Source organism: Maylandia zebra, linkage group LG3 (genome assembly GCF_041146795.1).
Source record: "Maylandia zebra isolate NMK-2024a linkage group LG3, Mzebra_GT3a, whole genome shotgun sequence".
In the NCBI taxonomy this organism is placed as follows: Eukaryota; Metazoa; Chordata; class Actinopteri; order Cichliformes; family Cichlidae; genus Maylandia; species Maylandia zebra.
In genome coordinates this window covers 60,780,645-60,800,114 of record NC_135169.1, presented here as the reverse complement: position 1 = coordinate 60,800,114, position 19,470 = coordinate 60,780,645, and the positions used below count along the sequence as shown (strand labels likewise).

The 19,470-nt window shown below is 40.4% G+C and overlaps 2 protein-coding genes across 2 annotated transcripts; one reads left to right on the top strand and one right to left on the bottom strand.

The window, feature by feature from the left end:
- Nucleotides 1-9,587: 9,587 nt before the first annotated feature.
- On the top strand, nt 9,588-12,852 carry LOC112434961 (uncharacterized). The gene is made up of 5 exons (XM_076882277.1): nt 9,588-10,818; nt 11,192-11,302; nt 11,751-11,917; nt 12,250-12,716; nt 12,842-12,852. Exons 1-5 carry the CDS (start codon nt 10,729-10,731, stop codon nt 12,850-12,852), a joined length of 846 nt encoding a protein of 281 aa, XP_076738392.1. The 5' UTR covers nt 9,588-10,728.
- A 1,855-nt stretch (nt 12,853-14,707) lies between these two features.
- LOC112429825 (uncharacterized) lies at nt 14,708-19,039 on the bottom strand. Its single transcript, XM_076882049.1, has 11 exons — nt 18,859-19,039; nt 18,284-18,316; nt 18,098-18,187; nt 17,615-17,686; nt 17,418-17,506; nt 17,203-17,305; nt 16,832-16,934; nt 16,700-16,752; nt 16,513-16,591; nt 15,402-15,595; nt 14,708-15,293 (listed from the first exon to the last, which is right to left on the bottom strand). The coding sequence occupies exons 1-10, from the start codon at nt 18,907-18,909 to the stop codon at nt 15,588-15,590; spliced, it is 681 nt and encodes a 226-aa protein (XP_076738164.1). The 5' UTR covers nt 18,910-19,039; the 3' UTR covers nt 14,708-15,293; nt 15,402-15,587.
- Between the last annotated feature and the right edge of the window lie 431 nt (nt 19,040-19,470).

The window sequence follows — 19,470 nt, the reverse complement described above, 5'->3', positions numbered from 1 at the left end:
TTCAGGGAAGTTGGACAATATGGGCTCACTGACTCTAGATGAGTGGATTGAGCAAATGAGAGACTTTGTGCGCACGAGAGGCAGAACAGAAAAAGAGCAAGCTCAAATCATTTTTAACCATTTAGAGGGTACTGCACGCACTGAGATAAAGTTTTTGCCAAAGGAACAGAAAGAAAATGTTGAGAAAATTTTTGATACACTGAAAGAAATGTACAGTTGCTTAGATTCCCACATTTCTTTGCAACGCAGATTTTTCAATCGTAAACAATTAGAAGGCGAGTCCTTAATTGACTTTTCTCATTCCTTGATGGCCTTAATGGACCAGATTATTAAAACGGATGAGGAAGCTGCAAGAAAAGCTTCAAAAGATCTGCGTGATCAATTTTGTGATGGTGTTAGAGATCTGACATTGAGGATCAGGCTGAGAGATTTGATTAATGCCAACCCACAGTGGACGATTCGTGAGGCGAGAGCCAAAGCGACCAGGTGGATGGCACAGTATGAGAATCAGCCTTTTAGGTCTAGATATAATCAGTCTGTTTCAGTCTCTGCAGATATGCAAGCTTCTTGTGAAAGTGTAGATTCTAGAACATCAGAATATGCTGAGTTGGTGTCCCTTTTTAAAGCCCAACAGACACAATTAGAGTTGGTCATTAAGGCATTAAACCCACAGGAGGTGGCTGCTTCTAGCAATCACACTTCTCGACGTAGAAGGACGGTGAATGGTAAACCCATTTGTTTTAGGTGTGAGCAAATTGGACATATTGCCCGATTTTGCCCGACATTACCCAATTCTGATGGAAATCAGCATGAAAGAGCAGCTAGGGCTGATGGCCAAACTACTGGGGTGGCGGAAAACTAGTACCCACCAGTGCACAGAGCCACACACTGGTGGGAGGGTTGCAAGGCTCCAGTAATGTAGAACTCGGTCATCTAGTTGGTGAATGCTTGGAAGGGGAGGTTGATTTGGGTGGGGTTATTATTTCATGTTTGCTGGACACAGGGTCCATGGTCACAACAATCACAGAAAGCTCTTTTAAAAATAACTTTTCTCATCTCAGTGATAAAAAGCTTAAAGACTGTGGTTGGTTGGGACTTAAAGCAGCTAATGGCCTACAAATTCCTTATTCTGGGTATATTGAGTTGGATGTTACAATCCTGGGAATTCACCTACCTCGTCGAGGGGTGTTGATTGTGGGAGATCCAACAGATAGCCACATGGCACAGAAAAAGACATCTGTACCTGGTGTGTTAGGAATGAATGTATTGAACCCCCTTTACTCTGAATTGTGTAAACAATATGGTTCTGACCTCTGGGAAGCTCCAGTTTTGAAGACTGCGCCACGTGGTTGGAGAAGAGCGTTGAGATACTGCCAAATGATGGAGGCCATGGCAAATTCTCCTGAACCCCATCGTGTTAGAGTACAGGGTAAGAAGTCTTTCTGTGTTCCAGCTGGAACGCAAAGTTATGTTCCTGTTACCTGTCCAAAGATGCCTGTGAATACACCTATTGACCTCTTGATTGAACCCCTCGGGCCTGATGATGGTTTTCTCCCGGAAGGCCTATTGGTGTCTCCTTCATTGGTAAAGGGAGAAGGAGGGGAGGCTTTTGTTCCAGTTACTAATGTGGGTAAAACTGATGTCTGGTTGACACCTCGTCGGGTGATTGCTACAGTTCAACTGGCCAGTGTGCTAGCAGAGGGTAACTCTGAAATACAGGTCTCTGTAAATTCACAGTGTTGTACAGCTTATATTCCCAGTCATACAATGGCAGACAATGCAGCGGAATTGGATCTGCCTGAATTTGAAAGTCTTGAGGAGAGCGAGAAACGGCAAGCAAAAGTTTTATTGCAGAAGTATAGCGGCGTGTTTGCCAAGAATGAGTTGGATGCTGGTTGTAGTAAATTGATCACTCATGAAATTCCTTTGATAGATGAAACACCAGTGCGACAACCATACAGGCGAATCCCTCCGTCTCAGTATGAACTGGCAAGGGATCATATCAAACAGCTGCTGCAAGCTCGCATCATCAGAGAAAGTAGTAGTCCGTACTCATCCCCAATAGTTCTTGTTCAAAAGAAGGATGGAAGTCTACGCATGTGTGTCGATTATAGACAGTTAAACGCCAAGACCAGAAAGGATGCATTTCCTCTGCCAAGGATTGAAGAATCCTTGGATGCTTTGACTGGTGCTCAGTGGTTTTCCACTTTGGACCTGGCTAGTGGTTATAATCAGGTGGAAATGGCTGAGAAGGATAAGATTAAAACTGCATTTTGTACCCCATTTGGTTTGTTTGAGTTCAACTGCATGCCGTTTGGTTTGTGTAATGCACCCAGTACATTTCAGCGCCTGATGGAGCGTTTGTTTGGAGATTGCAGACATCAGTCGGTGCTTTTGTATTTGGATGATGTGATTGTTTTTTCATCCTCCGTGCAACAGCATTTGGAGCGGTTGGAAGAAATCTTCTCTCGTCTGGATAAAGAGGGGCTTAAAGTGAAACTCTCCAAGTGCCAGTTTTTCCAGAGGCAAGTGAAATATTTGGGGCATGTGGTGTCTGCCAAAGGAGTTTCTACTGATCCAGATAAAATAGCTGCAGTGCGGGATTGGAAAACGCCCAGCAATCTAGCAGAACTGCGTTCCTTTTTAGGATTTGCTAGTTATTATAGGAGATTCATAGCTGGTTTTTCACGCATGGCTGCTCCCTTGCATAGATTGGTCTCTGCACTCCTCCCTCCAGGTAGAAAAGGTAGGACCCCCCAAAACCGTTATTGGATTCTTGGGATTTGGAGTGTGAACAAAGTTTTCATCAGCTCAAGGCTGCTCTGGTTTCTGCACCAGTGCTTGCTTTTGCTGATTTTCAGAAGCCATTTACATTGGAAGTAGATGCAAGCTATGGGGGTCTAGGGGCAGTGCTTTCCCAGGAGTATGAGGGTAAATTGCGGCCAATAGCTTTTGCCAGTCGTAGCTTAAAGCCTACAGAGAGGAATATGAGAAATTATAGTTCCATGAAGCTTGAGCTTGTAGCTCTCAAGTGGGCCGTCACTGAAAAGTTTAGGGAGTATCTTTTGGGTCATCGTTGCACTGTATTTACAGATAATAACCCACTAAGCCATCTGTCCACGGCAAAGCTAGGTGCCACAGAACAGAGGTGGGCATCAGAGCTGGCCGCTTTTGATTTGACCATAAAATACCGGCCTGGGGCTCAGAATGCTAATGCAGATGCATTGTCCCGCCTACATGGAACTGTAATGGAATTGGATGGTCCATTATCTAATGATATTGGAGTGCAGTGTGAGATGATTCCCAGTGTTCAGGCAGAGATAAGTGTTTTACCTGGTTGTTCTTTCTCTGATCTCTGTACGTTACAGAAACAAGACCCTGTGATTGGTCCCTTCTTAAAGTATTGGGAGGTGGCCAGGTTGCCAGATTCAAAGGAAAGAGATGGTCTTGGTAAGGGTTCGAGGGAATTGGTCCGTCAATGGGGGCGGATGAAACAAAGGGAGTCTGTGTTGTATCGCTGCACTCATACTCCTGATGGAGTGAGGGAGGTTGACCAGCTGGTGCTGCCACAGTGTTTACAGAGCCGCGTCCTTCATTTACTCCACGATGAGCATGGCCATCAAGGGGTTGAGCGTACACTGCAGTTGGTGCGCTCGCGATATTATTGGCCGCACATGTATGTAGATATTGAGAGATGGTGCAGAGATTGTGAAAGGTGTGTTCTTTCTAAGGCCGTTGTGCCAAAGATTAAAACCTTTATGGGTAGTATTTCTGCATCTCGGCCTCATGAAATTTTGGCAATTGATTTTACAGTACTTGAACCCTCAACTGATGGTAAAGAGAATATTTTGGTAATGACTGACATCTTTTCTAAATATACTCAGACTGTCCCTACAAAAGATCAGCAAGCCAGTACAGTGGCAGAGGCTTTAGTGAAGCATTGGTTTCATTTATTTGGGCCTCCAAGCCGTATACATTCTGATCAGGGGCGAAATTTTGAAAGCGCTTTGGTGCAACAGCTGTGTAAAATTTACAAGATAGAGAAGAGTCGGACGACACCCTATCATCCACAAGGTAATGGTCAATGTGAACGATTTAATCGTACACTTCATGACTTGCTGCGTGCCCTGCCTCCTGAACAAAAGCGCCGGTGGCCGCGGCATCTCTCCCAAGTCACATATGCGTATAACACCACAGTACATCAGTCAACTGGTATGACTCCATATTATTTGATGTTCGGGCGAGAGCCACGGTTGCCAGTGGATTTTTGGTTGGGTGTTGGCAGTGAAGTTGATGAGGACGTCACTCTTGAAGAGTGGGTACAGGAACACCAAAAGTCCTTGGCTGCTGCATATGATGTTGTGCAGCAACGGTTAGAAAGGAGAAGGGTTCAGAGAGATTTGAATTCCTCTAAATGTGCTAGTCCTGATTTGGAGCAGGGCGATTTGGTGTATATGAGAAACCACTCTGTAAGAGGTCGCAATAAAATTCAAGATTTTTGGGATCCCACGCCCTTTCAAGTAGTGCGACCTCCTCCTGGTCATCATCATCATCATCATCATCAACTTTATTTATAAAGCACTTTAAAACAACCACAGCTGACACAAAGTGCTGTACATTGGAACTGTAAAATAAAATTACATGAGATATAAATAAAAAACAAATAAAAGAAGAGTGAAATCATTAATTAAATAACTACTGCATTAAAAAAGAAACTAAGTCTCACTGAGGTTAAAAGCCAAGGAATAAAAGTGGGTTTTAAGACGTGATTTAAAAGTGGACAGTGAAGGGGCCTCTCTAACATGCATGGGCAAATTATTCCATAATTTTGGAGCCACAATAGAGAAGGCCCTGTCCCCTCTGAGCTTCCTCCTGGATCTCGGTACCTCCAGGAGCAGCTGGTCAGCTGACCTGAGAGACCGACAGGGTATGTGGGGATGAAGAAGCTCAGAGAGGTAAGGCGGGGCAAGACTGTGTAGACATTTAAAAACAAACATAAGAATTTTAAAATTAACTCTAAAAGACACAGGCAGCCAGTGCAGAGAGGCCAGCACGGGGGTTATATGCTCTCTTTTTCGAGTTCCTGTTAGGAGTCGTGCAGCCGCATTTTGAACCAGCTGCAGACGTGAGAGCAATGACTGACTGACCCCCACATAAAGTGAGTTACAGTAGTCCAGGCGGGAAGAAATAAAAGCATGGATCACTGTTTCAAGGTGCTGCCTCGAAAGAAAAGATTTTAGTCTTGCCAGTCGCCTTAAATGATAAAAACTGGACTTCACCACTGCTCTGATTTGGTTGTCCAATTTAAAATCACTGTCCAACTTAAAACCAAGGTCAGTAACAACAGATTTAAAATAGACTTCCAGGGATCCTAAAACAACAGAGGAGGACTCACAGGGACCACTGGGTCCAAACACCAACACTTCTGTTTTCTTTTTATTAAAATTTAAAAAGTTTCGAGCCAACCAAGCTTTAATGTCATCTAGACATGTCAAGAGAGGTTTTATGGAGATGGCATCCTTGCGTTTTAGTGTCAAATAAATTTGGCAGTCATCGGCATAACAGTGAAATGAGATCCCATGCCTTCTAAGGATAGAACCCAGAGGCAGTAGATACAGAGAAAAGAGCAGTGGCCCTAAAATTGAGCCCTGTGGGACACCACATGACAGAGGAGCAGAAGACGATTCGTAACCGAGAAGGCTGACAGAGAAAGTTCTATCTGACAAATAAGACCTAAACCAATTGAGTGCAGTGCCACCAATACCCACTACATCATGTAATCGAGAAATTAAAATATTGTGGTCTACTGTGTCAAAGGCAGCAGTTAGGTCAAGCAAGACAAGAACAACATGGTTACCAGAATCACATGCCAGAAGGATGTCATTAAAAACCCTTAGTAATGCAGATTCTGTGCTGTGAAGGGTTTTAAAACCTGACTGAAAAACCTCAAAGATTCCATTTTCATCTAGAAAATCTTTCAGTTGACTAAAAACAAATTTCTCTAAAACCTTGGAGACTAAAGGCAGCTTGGAAATAGGCCTATAGTTCGCTAAAACTGTGTGATCAAGGCCAGGTTTCTTAAGCAGTGGCTGTACTACTGCATGTTTGAAATTTGCAGGAACCACACCAGAAGACAGACTGCTGTTAATAATGTCAAGGACATACTGTTGTATACTAGGAAAAATTTCTTTAAAGAATTGTGGAGGGACAGGATCCCGTGGGGAACCTGTGGGCTTAATATGGCGAACCACATCCTCTAAAGAGGAGAGCGTCACAAGCTCAAACTGAGTGAAAACAGCAGCGCAAGGGACAGAGACAGAGGGGTCAGAGTCAGGAGCTGTGATAAGAGCCCTGATGGTGACAACCTTTTCAATAAAAAAGTTCAGAAAATCATTGCAAATCTCAGGAGAAACTTCCAAACAGACATTCAAAGGAGTATTAAGAACAGTGTCAATGGTCCTAAATAACACACGTGGGTTATGACAGTTGGAAGAAATAATATTTGCAAAATATTCCCTTTTTGCCTCTTTAACAGTGTTCTGGTAGCGATGCCAGCAGTCTTTGAGAATTTGAAATGATACATGCAGTTTATCCTTTTTCCACCTCCGTTCTGCTCGACGACATTCCCTCTTAACAGCACGACTGCTCTCATTAAACCAAGGCTCAGGTTTAGCCTTAAGCTGCCTGGTTTTTAAAGGAGCCACAGAGTCCATGATTTTTTGACAGCAAGAATTAAACCAGGAATGTAGGTCTTCTGTGTCAGAGGAAACAAAGTCAGAAGGCCCGCCGAGCTGATTAAAAGCAGCAGAAAACTGCGCAGCAGTGGCGGGGTTAATAACCCGACAGCACCGAGTAGCAGCGCCAGGTTTAACTGCGGTATATGTCAAACCAACGTTGAATAACACAGGCATATGATCTGAGAGTGCACAGTCACAAATCTCCAAGTCAGTGACAGGCAGACCATATGACAGAACAAGGTCCAGTGTGTGTCCGTGCTCATGTGTAGGGCCACGTACGGACTGTACCAGGCTAAAAGAGTCAATAAGGCTTAAAAAGTCCTTTACCAGTGGCTTATCAGGACAGCATACATGTATATTAAAATCTCCAACAATAAGAACACTATCATAGTTGGGCATAATCCCAGCTAAAAAATCAGAAAAGTCGTTTATGAAGTTCTTATTGTATTTCGGGGGGCGATAGATGACAGCGCAGAAAATCGGGTTTGTACGACTCACCTCAAATGAGGCAAGTTCAAAGCTGGAGAACGAAGGCTGTAGAAAACACTGCTTACATTTAAAATCCTTTTTGTAAACAGTCACTGTGCCTCCACCTCTGCCTGACGTCCGTGGCGAGTTAAAATAGCAACAATCCACAGGTAAAAGTTCAGATAGAACACTGGACTCACCAACACTCAGCCACGTCTCAGTCACACACAGAAAATCCAGATCACGGGAACTGAAGAAGTCCCGAAGAACAAAAGTTTTGTTTAAAAGTGATCTGGCGTTCACCAGGCCAATCCTAGCGGGAGCTGGAGTTGGCGCTCGGGGTTCAGGAGGTCCAGAAACCCGCCGCAGCGATCTCAGATTCCGATAATGTTGACAGTGGAGGTTTAGCCTGGGAGGGCATGGGCAGCGAGGCCGAGGAGCATCATCATCAAAGCCGACCACAGGCACCAAACAGGTATCAACAGGATCCAGAAAACGCCGAGACGCAAACAGCCTTGGCAAGAATCCATGCACTGGTCGGAAAAGAGCAGAATAATTCTTTAGGTAAACCTTTAGCTTCACCAGGCGACCGCTTCGTTTACCCCGGCGACGAGGACGCTTTCGCCGGGAAGGTAGCGTGGGAACCCGGTACAGGTAACCCGGGGTTTCCGATGCAAATGGGGGCAGGGGTTGCTGCCCACCAGCTCCAAAGGACACAATATTTTGGACCACAGGTTTGAGGTCCAATAGTGTCTGGCGATCATACCTCAGCAGAGACTTTGTTTCATGAATGACACAAATTAAAAATAACATAAACAGGAACAAACTTGGCAGTGACAGACGAGCAGCCACACACACCGGCGCCATCTTGCCAATCTTCTGTCAAATCAAAGATAAACTCATGGCGTTTATCATGGCGTAGTATATTCAGTCGCTCCTGCTGGGCACACTGGTCCACTTCGACAAGTACATCGAACTGAGTTGAGAAACATTCCAATCAGGGAATTGGATGGAGACCAAGATAGTGGCCTACAAATGTCAAAACAGGATGATCTAACCAGAATGTTGGCCACAAATAACAGTATGGTTGATGAAGTGGAACAGATGTTTACAGAACAGGGAGATGGAGGCGATTCTGCAGTGTTGGAGGAAGGGACGTTGAGTCCCACACATGTGGGGGTGCCCCATTTGGATTGTTCTGGGGACCTAGAACCTGGGGAGGAAGATGTTGCCAGCTTGACGCAAGGGTCTCGTAGGTCAATGAGGAAGACTGCTGGACAGCACTCAAACCCATTTAAATTGCCACAATCCATTATAAAATGAGCAAAATTTTAAGTGTGCTCTCTTTTCAGCTCATCGTCGGGTCGCCGATGCCCTTTGAAGGGGAGGGTTGTAACAAGGGACGATCTGATTTCCTCGTGTCAGCATTGTTCCCACATCATCATAATTAATGTTGTTCCAGGTTCAACATTGCAAGTGACCAATCACCTTCTTGTGACGTCATTCCTTTGCGACTTCGAAATACCCGCCTTCGAGTATTTCGAAATACAAGTGAAGAAGCGAAAAACCGCCGCCTGTCCGCCGAATTTGAAGTCAATTTAGGATACTTTCCTTTAATAAACGGTAAGCATTATACATATGTTCCTCACTTGGCTTGCTGTTTGTTTGCTAGCGATAGGCTACTTGACGACAGCATTAGCTAACCAGTGTTCCCCAACTTTTTGGGTGTTTCGTGGCCCGGGGGTTGGGTCAGGCAAAATTGCAGTAGCTCCCCTGATCATTTTACAAACATAAGTGAAGAGAATCTGGACTAAAAGGCCTAGACTTATGGTTGTGTGCTGAATCTATGAATCAAACTATCACCTGGAAACATAATTAACTGGTCCATAGCTGTGAAACTGGACATGAGTTCTTGATTCTATGGAGATTAACAGTAATCCAGAAATTTACAAATTTGTCCTGGTACATCGCGTAGATGTTGTCCCTGGGACATCGCGTAGATGTTGTCCCTGGGACATCGCGTAGATGTTGTCCCTGGGACATCGCGTAAATGTTGTCCCTGGGACATCGCGTAAATGTTGTCCCTGGGACATCGCGTAAATGTTGTCCCTGGGACATCGTGTAGATGTTGTCCCTGGGACATCATGTTAAAGTTGCCAGAGACATACCATATGAAAGTTTAGCTTCTTTTAGCCCCTGTTTGTTTTATATTATTTTATATATATTTTTTTTTTTAATATTATATTTAATATTTACATTGTATTGCAAAAAACCCCACAACAAGTTAAAATGAATTAATGAATATTGACTAATTAAACCTTCGTTATTTTTCCACCAGAAATGGACGACATAATTAGAAGAAGTGTTCTGAATGATGAAAAAAAAAGAACTGGAAAAGACACACAACTTTGTGTGCATGTGTCACAATGCCAGGAGGACCCATTCAGTGTTGTGTTAGAAAAATTGAACTCATTAACCCTTCATGGACATTATAAATGTTTAAATGTTGCCTCAGGTAAAGACAGGAAAAGAGACTATTACAAATTCAACTGCATCAGAGCTGGGAAAAAAAGTCGAAACAGCTACAGAGCAGTGGGCTGTAAGGCCTATGTTTCATTTAAAGTACTCAAATGTTGGAAAGACCACACAGTCATCGTGCAGCGTACATATGATAAGCATGATGGGCATGATCCTTCGGACCCAAAAGACGCACATTTCAACAATATTTCCAGTGATTTGAGGAGGAAGATTGAGGAACTGCTTTCCCTTGGAACTAAGCCAGCCATCATACTAACCGAATGTCATAAATGGGCCAAAGAACATGGACACAGAGATCTTCACAACAGAGAGCATTTTGTCACACCACGTGACATTGACAGTGTTAGAACCTGCATGATGAGGAAGAAGCACTTTAACTGTGGAGACAGTCAAAGTGTACATACCTTACTTAATGGAAAACATCAAGAACATGTTCTCTTCTATCAACCATACACATCTGACCAAGAACTAATGATTGTTTTGCAGACACCTGTAATGAAATCAAACATGGAGAACTATGCAAAACAGTTAGTATTTGTTGACACCACGCACTGCGTTAACCAGTATTCATTTCCCTTATTCACACTTGTTGTAAGAGATGATCATGGGCATGGAGTCCCTGTGGCCTATGCTATTGTCAGCAACGAAAGTCAGAAAACCCTGGAAACTGTTCTTGGAATAGTTTGTGAGCATTTCCCAACTTCCCCGAGGTAAATAATACATTGACAGCTATTGATTTTGAAATAATTCCTTTTCAAAAAAGTTATAACATGCCAGAATCTAATGCTATAGCTGCAGCATGGGCTGCAAAAAACTTTCCTTTCCAGTTGTTAAAGTTATTCCTATAGGCTGTATGCAGTATTTTATATATCTACTTGTGAGTTGAAATGTTTAATTTGGCATTGAAGTGGTGCTTTGAGATAGCAAAAACATTTTCATACTGTTTAATCTCATTTAGTGTTTTCTTTTTTTCTGTAGAGCATTTATGGTTGACAAAGACTTTGCGGAAATAAATGCTTTGCAGAAGGTTTTTCCAGAGTCAGCTATCCTTCTATGCTGGTACCATGTCTTGCAGGTAAACCACATTGTTTTTTTTTCACGTTGTCTAAGATGCACCTGAAACACATTTTTACAACAGGGTCCTGTTGTCATGATTTGCCTCATTGTGATATTCACCTACTCAGGTTAATGAATATAAAGGGATAAAATGTTGAGTGACTATGTCCATCCATTTAAGACCACAGTGCACTCATCTTCTGGTGGCTGCTTCCCAAAGCTCTTTTTGACATTTAAAAATATGTTTGCCTGGTTGATTTCTGTAATGCACAGGTCCTCTTGTCCAGTGAGTGACAAAGTTATTTTTGGACGTCAGCTTTCTTTTATGCTTTTTGTACAGCTGCTCCTCTGTCTCTCTCTCCAGATTAACTTTTTTTCTCTTACATTCACAGGCTGTTAATCGATGGCTTTCAAAATCAGAGTCCGGGGTCCATGGGCTTTCTAACACCCAAAAGAGAAATGAAATCATTTCTTTCTTTTGTAAGCTGAAAGCTTGCACATCTGTAAGTGTAATTTGTCTATTTCACATTTTGATTTCTTGATTACACTAAGAGCATAATAACTTTCAGTTGCTAAAAAAAGTTACAGAGAGATACAAAATAGATTTTTGAAACAATTTCTAAAACTGGCTTCTTATCTTGCTTATCAAAACAAGTACTTAAGCTGTGCAGACCATCATTGTGTCACCCACTGTGCAGTAGAACTTGTGAGTGGGATTCTTTCACAGACAGATGCTGAAACCAAATATGCTTATAGGTTTAGTGTTCCTTCTTAGCCATTGTAAGGGAAGAAATAATTGCTTCTTAATACAAAAACACGACATATTATTAATAACTTAAAATTCTTAATGTTATTCAATAAAAGGAAAAGGGCTTCAATACATAATATTAAAGATTTCAATAGGTCTGTTAAATGGATTGAAATATATTCTGTTGCATCCAATTCTCTTAGGAGGACGACTTTAAAGCCACATCAGCAGAGTTCTGCCAGACATTTAAGCAATACCCTTTGGTGTGCCAGTATTTTCAGAAGCACTGGGAAGGCATTGGCCACATGTGGTGTGACTACGGCCGTCGCTTCAGTCACGCTCGTTCTGAAACAAACAATGTGATTGAAAGGTATGATTTATTATTTTGACCTCATTCAATTGTATTGCTGAAAAAAAGATATTATGCTTTAATCCAAGAGGCTAAACTGAGTAGGTTCGTCATGTTATTGCCAGAACAGGTTTTAGGCAAATCCTTTAAATTCTAGCAGCGTTTTTTATGTTATCACAACAAAAAACAGAGTAGGTGGATTTGCCTAAATCAGCTAAACCGGCACAGAGCATTCCTTTATAAAAGACGTGTGCAATAGGTATTCCAATTTTTAAAAAAATAATACAGTCTTGATTAAAACTTTAAATTCCTTCAATTACAGTTACTAATCATTTCAAATAACTGTTTTTCAGATTTTTCCACCGCCTGAAATACCAGTTTTTATCTGGCTACAAGAATAGGCGTCTGGATGATCTGATTGAAGTGCTCCTAGGGAAGGCCGACGACTACTTCTCAGTCATAAAAACCCTGCAAGATGTGGGCCGCATGAAAAACAGGTTTGCTGACCCCTTGTCTCAAGTTTCAGACTCTGCTTCAAGACTGATGGAAAGTGGTTGGGCTCTTAAAATTACAGTCAAGAACAGCCATGGAGTTAATGCATATCAAGTCCCATCTGAGTCAAGAGAAGACATGGTGTATGACGTCTGCCCTGTTGAGTCCTACTGCAACTGTACATATGGCTTACGAGGACTTCTTTGCAAGCATCTAGTGTTACTTGCAAAATTAGCAGAGGCTGACAATGACATCTATCCAAACATGGAAACAGACATTTCTACCTTGGCAAGAATTGGAGTGAAAGAAAGGCATTACTTTGTACACTGTGAGGACTTGAAAGTGATAAAAATGCCAAGTTTGTTTGGAAATCTGTGTTTTTTTGCATCGGCTGAAACACTTCAGTGCACTTGTTGTACGTTCTCTCACTATAACACATGTGCTTGCCTGAAGGTGGCTTGTAGCCATTTTAAAAAAATGAAAAACTCTCTGAAAAGTCCTCTATCAACTTTGAATGACACTCCTGTAGTTGAAAGCACAGACAAAAAATGCACAGAAGATGCAGTTGGAAAACTAAATGCTGTTTTAGACACAGTTAAACAGTGGGCATTCATTCCAGAGGGTATTACTCCAATGATAGATGAACTGCATACAAATGTCTTAAAAACAAAACAAGTAGGCAAAAGTATATGCCAGTACGAAATAAAGACGACAGAGAATGCACGCAAAATTAGGCCATTGTATTCTAGCAAGAAACGTTCGGCCAGCATCGACATTCCAACAGTCTGTGAAAATGAATGTGAACAGTCGATAACCACTGAAAGAGAGACATACTCTGGAGAAAATGAAAACCTTTTGGAATACAAAACAAAAAAGAGAAGAGTTAAAGCTAAGTATATGCATAAGTAGACTTTTGTGTGACATTTCAAAGGGACTGCATCCATTACTTCTGTTTATTGAAACCTAAAGCTGAATAGCTGTCTTAACTTTCTGCCAAGGAACAGATGAAAAGAAATTGTTTGGTCTCTCAAGCAGTTGTTATTTATGTGTGTTATTCATTACTTTGGCTTGGTTGCTGTTTTTGATACAAATTCATCTGTGCCCATTGTAATATTTTCATATGTTACTATTTTTATATTGCTATGCATTATAAATAAAGGATTACTTATTACTATTAAAGGTCTGCATTTGTAATTGTTGGTATTATTTATAAAATATGCGCTCTTAAGTTTTTTGCTCCATAAAACGATACCTGTCACTTTTTGGACATAGAGTATCAGCTGTTGAGAATCCTGGCTCATACAAAATAGAAGTAAAAGGTTTCAACATCCAGCCTTTTTATGATTAAATACAAAGTGTAATAACAGATTTATTGGGGTGTGATTTTGTTAATAGTTAGTCTTAAGTATAAGTTTAATATTAATGAGTAAGAAAATATAGCCAGAATAATGGAATGAGACTAACACCTGACCTCACACTGAGATTTGGTATGAAGTGGCATGTTTGTGCTAATGCTGACATTGGGGCTCAGAGTTCCTCTGTGTGTATATATTTGTGAACGTTAACTTGGCTAATGTCCAAGGGTTTGACTGCTTTCCTGTTGGATTGTATCACAAAGAACAGGGATAAGAGCACCAGTGGCCGTGCACACCCTCATCTCTCTCCTTCACCCGATCATTAGTGTTGGAAACCGGCATTAGCTCAGAGTAGATTAGACTTCAGTATATGCAAGTGATTTGATTTTATGATTATTTGATTCAGTTTTTTCTGTGTTCAAGCTCAATTACTTTAATAAAATATGTTGAATTCAAACAAATAAATAAACAAATAAACTGTGGACATTACCCTTTTAAACCTTTCTGAAACAAGACAGGTAAAAACCAGTGTATAAAAGTTTACATAGGTATAAATAGCTCTAACACTTTACTCCAGCCTGGCGTCCACACATGTGGACATCACATTTTGGGTTATTTAGACCAAAATACTAAATCTTGATCAACAAGTGCCTGATATACAGTTACGAGGACATTATACTGCAACTGTTCTATCGAAATTTCAAATTAATGTCCTCATATGTGGCTCTCATTTTTCTCAGAAACAAAAATTAGGTAAAAAAAACAAAACCTGGTAATTCTTTCTTTTTACATTCATCGGGTTCCAATCGGCCCAAATATCAAAGAGAAATTAAAAATGCATGCCATGGAAGATTTCGGGTCTTAGGGGGTTAAAATGACCAGACCCCTCCGGCCTGTTTTCCAGGCCACTAAATTAAACCCAGTCAATTACCAATTGAACAGAATAAAAACCTACGAGGTCCACTAATAGTCCAAAAGTCCAAATCTTTAATAGAAAAGACAGGCAGAACTCAAACAAACAATAATCCAAACGAGGAGCATATATAAACACTGGAAAGTAAATAATTATAAGTTATTAAATCAGACTAATTAAATACAGTAAAACTAATAAGGGAAGACGAACACACGGGAAATAAAAATAACAGTGTAAACATACCAAAACTCAAAATAAAACAGGAAAGTTACTACAAACCGAGTGTGACACAATTACATTCATATTGAAACATATGTGATAATTTTCTTTCTTTGTAGCATTTTTAAGATATGTGTTAGAACAGTCATTATGCTGTTTGGATTAGGAACCAATCATTTTTGCCAAATAGTTAACACAAACTTAGAACAACAATGAACAATTTTCAAGATTCTGATTTACAGAACAAACAAAAGTCACAAAAGGTTTCATTATTTAAGAGACAAGATCAAGTTTTTCACACAGGAATGAAATGACAGAATCCAGTGCAGCGGGGCCAAAGGTGTGTGTCAGCAAACTGAAGGTTGAGGAATCAGTCAGCTCATGTTTAAGATTGTGTTGGATTTTGAGAAGAGTCTGTCTGTTATTAGAAAGTAAGATTAACAATGTTACACCAATAACCCAAATACGGGGAAATGACAAATAATACCAAAAAAGATACAACTTTCATATTGTTTTACTAACTTACTTTGTCATATCAGCACTTGAATGGTCGATGCCTTTACAGACCATGTCTGTTGTGACATCGCAGGCCAATCTTCCGGCAAACCCGAGGGCTAGCTCCCCAGCCTCCTCTTCACTCAGAACACTAAACACTGTTACTTTAGTTTTGGCCTTCTTAGGCCTGTCAAGAATCATTGCGGGCAGTTTGGCTTTACGGCCCTAAAAAAGAAAAAGTGCAAACACCAAAAGAGCAGAGAGAGACACACACATGCGCACAAAGTTAAATGCTTTTGTTTACATGGTGTAATTGTGTATATGTTGCAGCAAATGCACAATTTCCAGCCACATTGTCACTTCATTGATACGAGTAACCCGGATTTATTTCAGGTGACATCAAAATCACGAAATGTATATCTACCCCAATCAAACCTCTGAAAACATGAACTGACATGTTCTCTGCGTTGATTCTGCGCTTGATCTCGTCTTCTGTTATTGTGTAGGTTTTCTTTTTTGAGCTTGGTACAGATAAGCGACCATGCACTCTGTAAACTGTACTAGTTCCTTCTGAATCAGTTTGGAATTCTGTATCTGCATCGATCCTGTCAACATCATCAGCAGCAGCATTATCTGTACTCAGACTTGTGCCGTATACTTCTGTTTCTTTTTCTTTGTCTTCAGTCTGTGTACCTTCATCTCTTTCAGTCTGTGTACCTTCATCTCTGACTGTCAGTCTTCCTATCTCACTGTTACTTGTCGATTTGCTGCAGATGTTCTCTCCCTTAGGAACTTTTCCTTTGTCATTCGCTGCCTGATGCTTTCCCTGATGACATTCTTCACTGGCTACTTCTATTGCTCCTCCTGTATAGCCACCCACTATGCTGCACAACTCCTTTCCCTCTGCTGTGCTGCACTGTGCTGTTACATAAAGAAGAATGATATAAACAGCACTATATCAATTTAATTGTGAAGAGAAATCCCCACAATACGACACAGTTATGTCTAAAATAGTTTTGTGTAAAAACTGGATCTTGAAACGTCCACTTTAATTACACAGTCCTGGTGTGCAAAGGCAAAATTACGAAAAAAAAATTCACTTTAAACATTTTTGGACATTGTTTAGTTATATTGTGACTTACTCTCACAGAAGATATAGATGCCACAAACAGACTTTGAACAACGCATGTGCTTGTATGCACCACATTTCTGGCACTGCACCTGTGAATTTAAAAAAAAAAAAAGAAGAAGAAATAAACAAACAAAAAACAAATGAACAAAGTCCATTAAATAAACAATCTATATGGCTAAGGACATGTCATAGTGTACCCGGTCTTTGGCTGCAATCACACACCAGCACTGACTGCACTTCCTAGTTCGATCTGCAAAATATAATTTGTTTAAGTACAAGTTACATTTTCCAATGTTAGAGAAAAAGAAGGCAGCTAATTTTATCTTTACCTATTGAGGAAAATAAGTAGTGGCAACGTCGGGACCTGAGCTTTGGGATTTCAGTGTTGTACTCCTCCACTTGTGTTTTACCGTCAATGAGAGATTGGGCAAACTAATAATTGACGAAGAAAAAAAAAAAAAAAAAAAAAAAAAGAACAAAAAGAATTAGATTAACAAAGAAATGTTTGTTTGTTTTTAACCCCCCCCCCCCCCCGAGAAAAAAAAAAAAAACAGAGCAACCAAAGCAAAGCATTACTGCTGAAATGGTTCAATCTACAAAAAAAATTGAGATTTTACCATCCTGCCTCTAAGGCTTTAAAAACTGAATAGGCAAAAATGTAAACATTACTTATATAGGTTAAAGCTATAGTTTTCAGTACCATTATGACATGCACTCCACATGAGTTCCCATCCTGTTGATGTGGGTGGCTCACATGTGACAAGGTCCACTCTCCAGTGCAGCCTCTTGCTGAAGCAAATGAGCTGAGAGATCGCAGTTATTACAAATAAAAAGCATATAGAGAAATCAATAACCACGTTCGGTAATGATTTCAATTAAATTAAATATGTTATGTTAAATATGTTAATTAATTACCTCCAGTTTTTCAACACCGCACTTTTTCTGACCTCCGACTCGCCAAATGAATTCATATAGACTATGGTCCTCTTGGGTATGTCACAAAACTGTTTTGTAAAAAGATGGATATGGTAGGCTTGGGCCTTGAGCTTTCCTAATGAGGGACACCGAAAAGTATCATGCACTAGAGAGAGTGCAAAATCTGTGCAACTTACAAACAAGGTCCAGTGGCTGCCGTTTTCCAGACAGGCTCCAATCAATTTCTCATACATCTGAAAGATGTTTTTCTGGAAATAAAAATAATGTGACAAGTATGTTTTTCTGTCAAGAATGACACTGCAAAACTGCAAAAGCTTGTCAGGTGAGACTTGTAATTAATTCTGCAGATACACAAACATATAGAAAGTGTCATTTTTGGTTTACATTAATTAATTTCTATAGTGTGTACAAAACAAATCAAGACCACAGACTCAACACGCACCACTAAATTTTTGGTGTTCTTTATCAGTTGGCCAAGACAGAAATGTTTTAATCTGTGTGCATTGCTTTTGAACAAGTCTTTACACAGAAAAGGTTTCAGAAAGGTATTTTTCAGGTTCTTCTGACAAGGCTTCAATTTTGGAAAATGCTGTTTGTTTATAGTGGCAACTTATAAACCCTTTGTGATAAGAACATAGTTACCACAGTCCAAGTCATACCTTCAAAAAGTATGCACTTTGTGCTCTTGTGGACCCATCCAAAATTTTTCCAGTGATTTGGCTTGGTATTGGATAAATGTGAGGGAAATTCTATAAAAATAACATAAATACACCTATGTTTTCAAATACATTACAAAAAACGTAAACATGCTATGTCATTATGATCAAACAAGCTTTTCAACATACCTCACACTGCAAATAGATTAGGCCATCTATTACCTTATAAAACAAATAAATAAATACATATAAATAAAAACAGAACTAAGGAACACGATTCATTAAGTAAATTGTACAATAAAGTGTATTTAAAGCAGAATTTAACATTAGTTTTATGACAACATAAAAGGATTTTTATGTCAAGAGGTACCTCATCTGAAATGTTAGTCTGGTCAAACAGGGATTTCAAACTTGAAATACAATAGAGTTTGGTCCAGCTACTCCCACAAGGTAATCTGTGAGAAAGCATATGCTGTAGTCAACAGATATCATTTTCTTTTTGCATGCTGCAACCATCATCCATTTCAGTCTTCTAGGAGCTTTGTCTGGTTGTAGTTCTTTTTTCTCCTCCTCTCCCCTCATCTATTAATTAAATTGTTTTCTGACCTTCCTAACTGTTTCCGACCTGTCTTCCCAATGTGATGTTTAAGCAATATATGTATGGTCAGAAGGGGGTGAAATTTTCATTGCAGTTGTACGTGTAACATTGCATGTGATAATAAAAGGCTTGATTGGTTGATTATTCAACATGAGTTGACATTTACCTGACATTGTGAAGGAGTCACAGTTTCTGTAAGGGTGTAAGAACATAACATGTGGATTTGTTACACTTCTTTTTCACAAGTTAATAACAATCAATAATTTTCATTCCATTATTTACAAGCTATCACACGATGTCCCAGGGACAACATCTACACGATGTCCCAGGGACAACATCTACGCGATATCCCAGGGACAATATTTACGCGATATCCCAGGGACAACATCTACACGATGTCCCAGGGACAACATCTACACGATGTCCCAGGGACAACATCTACACGATGTCCCAGGGACAACATCTACACGATGTCCCAGGGACAACATCTACACGATGTCCCAGGGCAACTTCTACACGATGTCCCAGGGCAACTTCTACACGATGTCCCAGGGACAACATCTACGCGATGTCCCTGGGACAACATTTACGTGATGTACCAGGACAAATTTGTAAATTTCTGGATTACTGTTAATCTCCATAGAATCAAGAACTCATGTCCAGTTTCACAGCTATGGACCAGTTAATTATGTTTCCAGGTGATAGTTTGATTCATAGATTCAGCACACAACCATAAGTCTAGGCCTTTTAGTCCAGATTCTCTTCACTTATGTTTGTA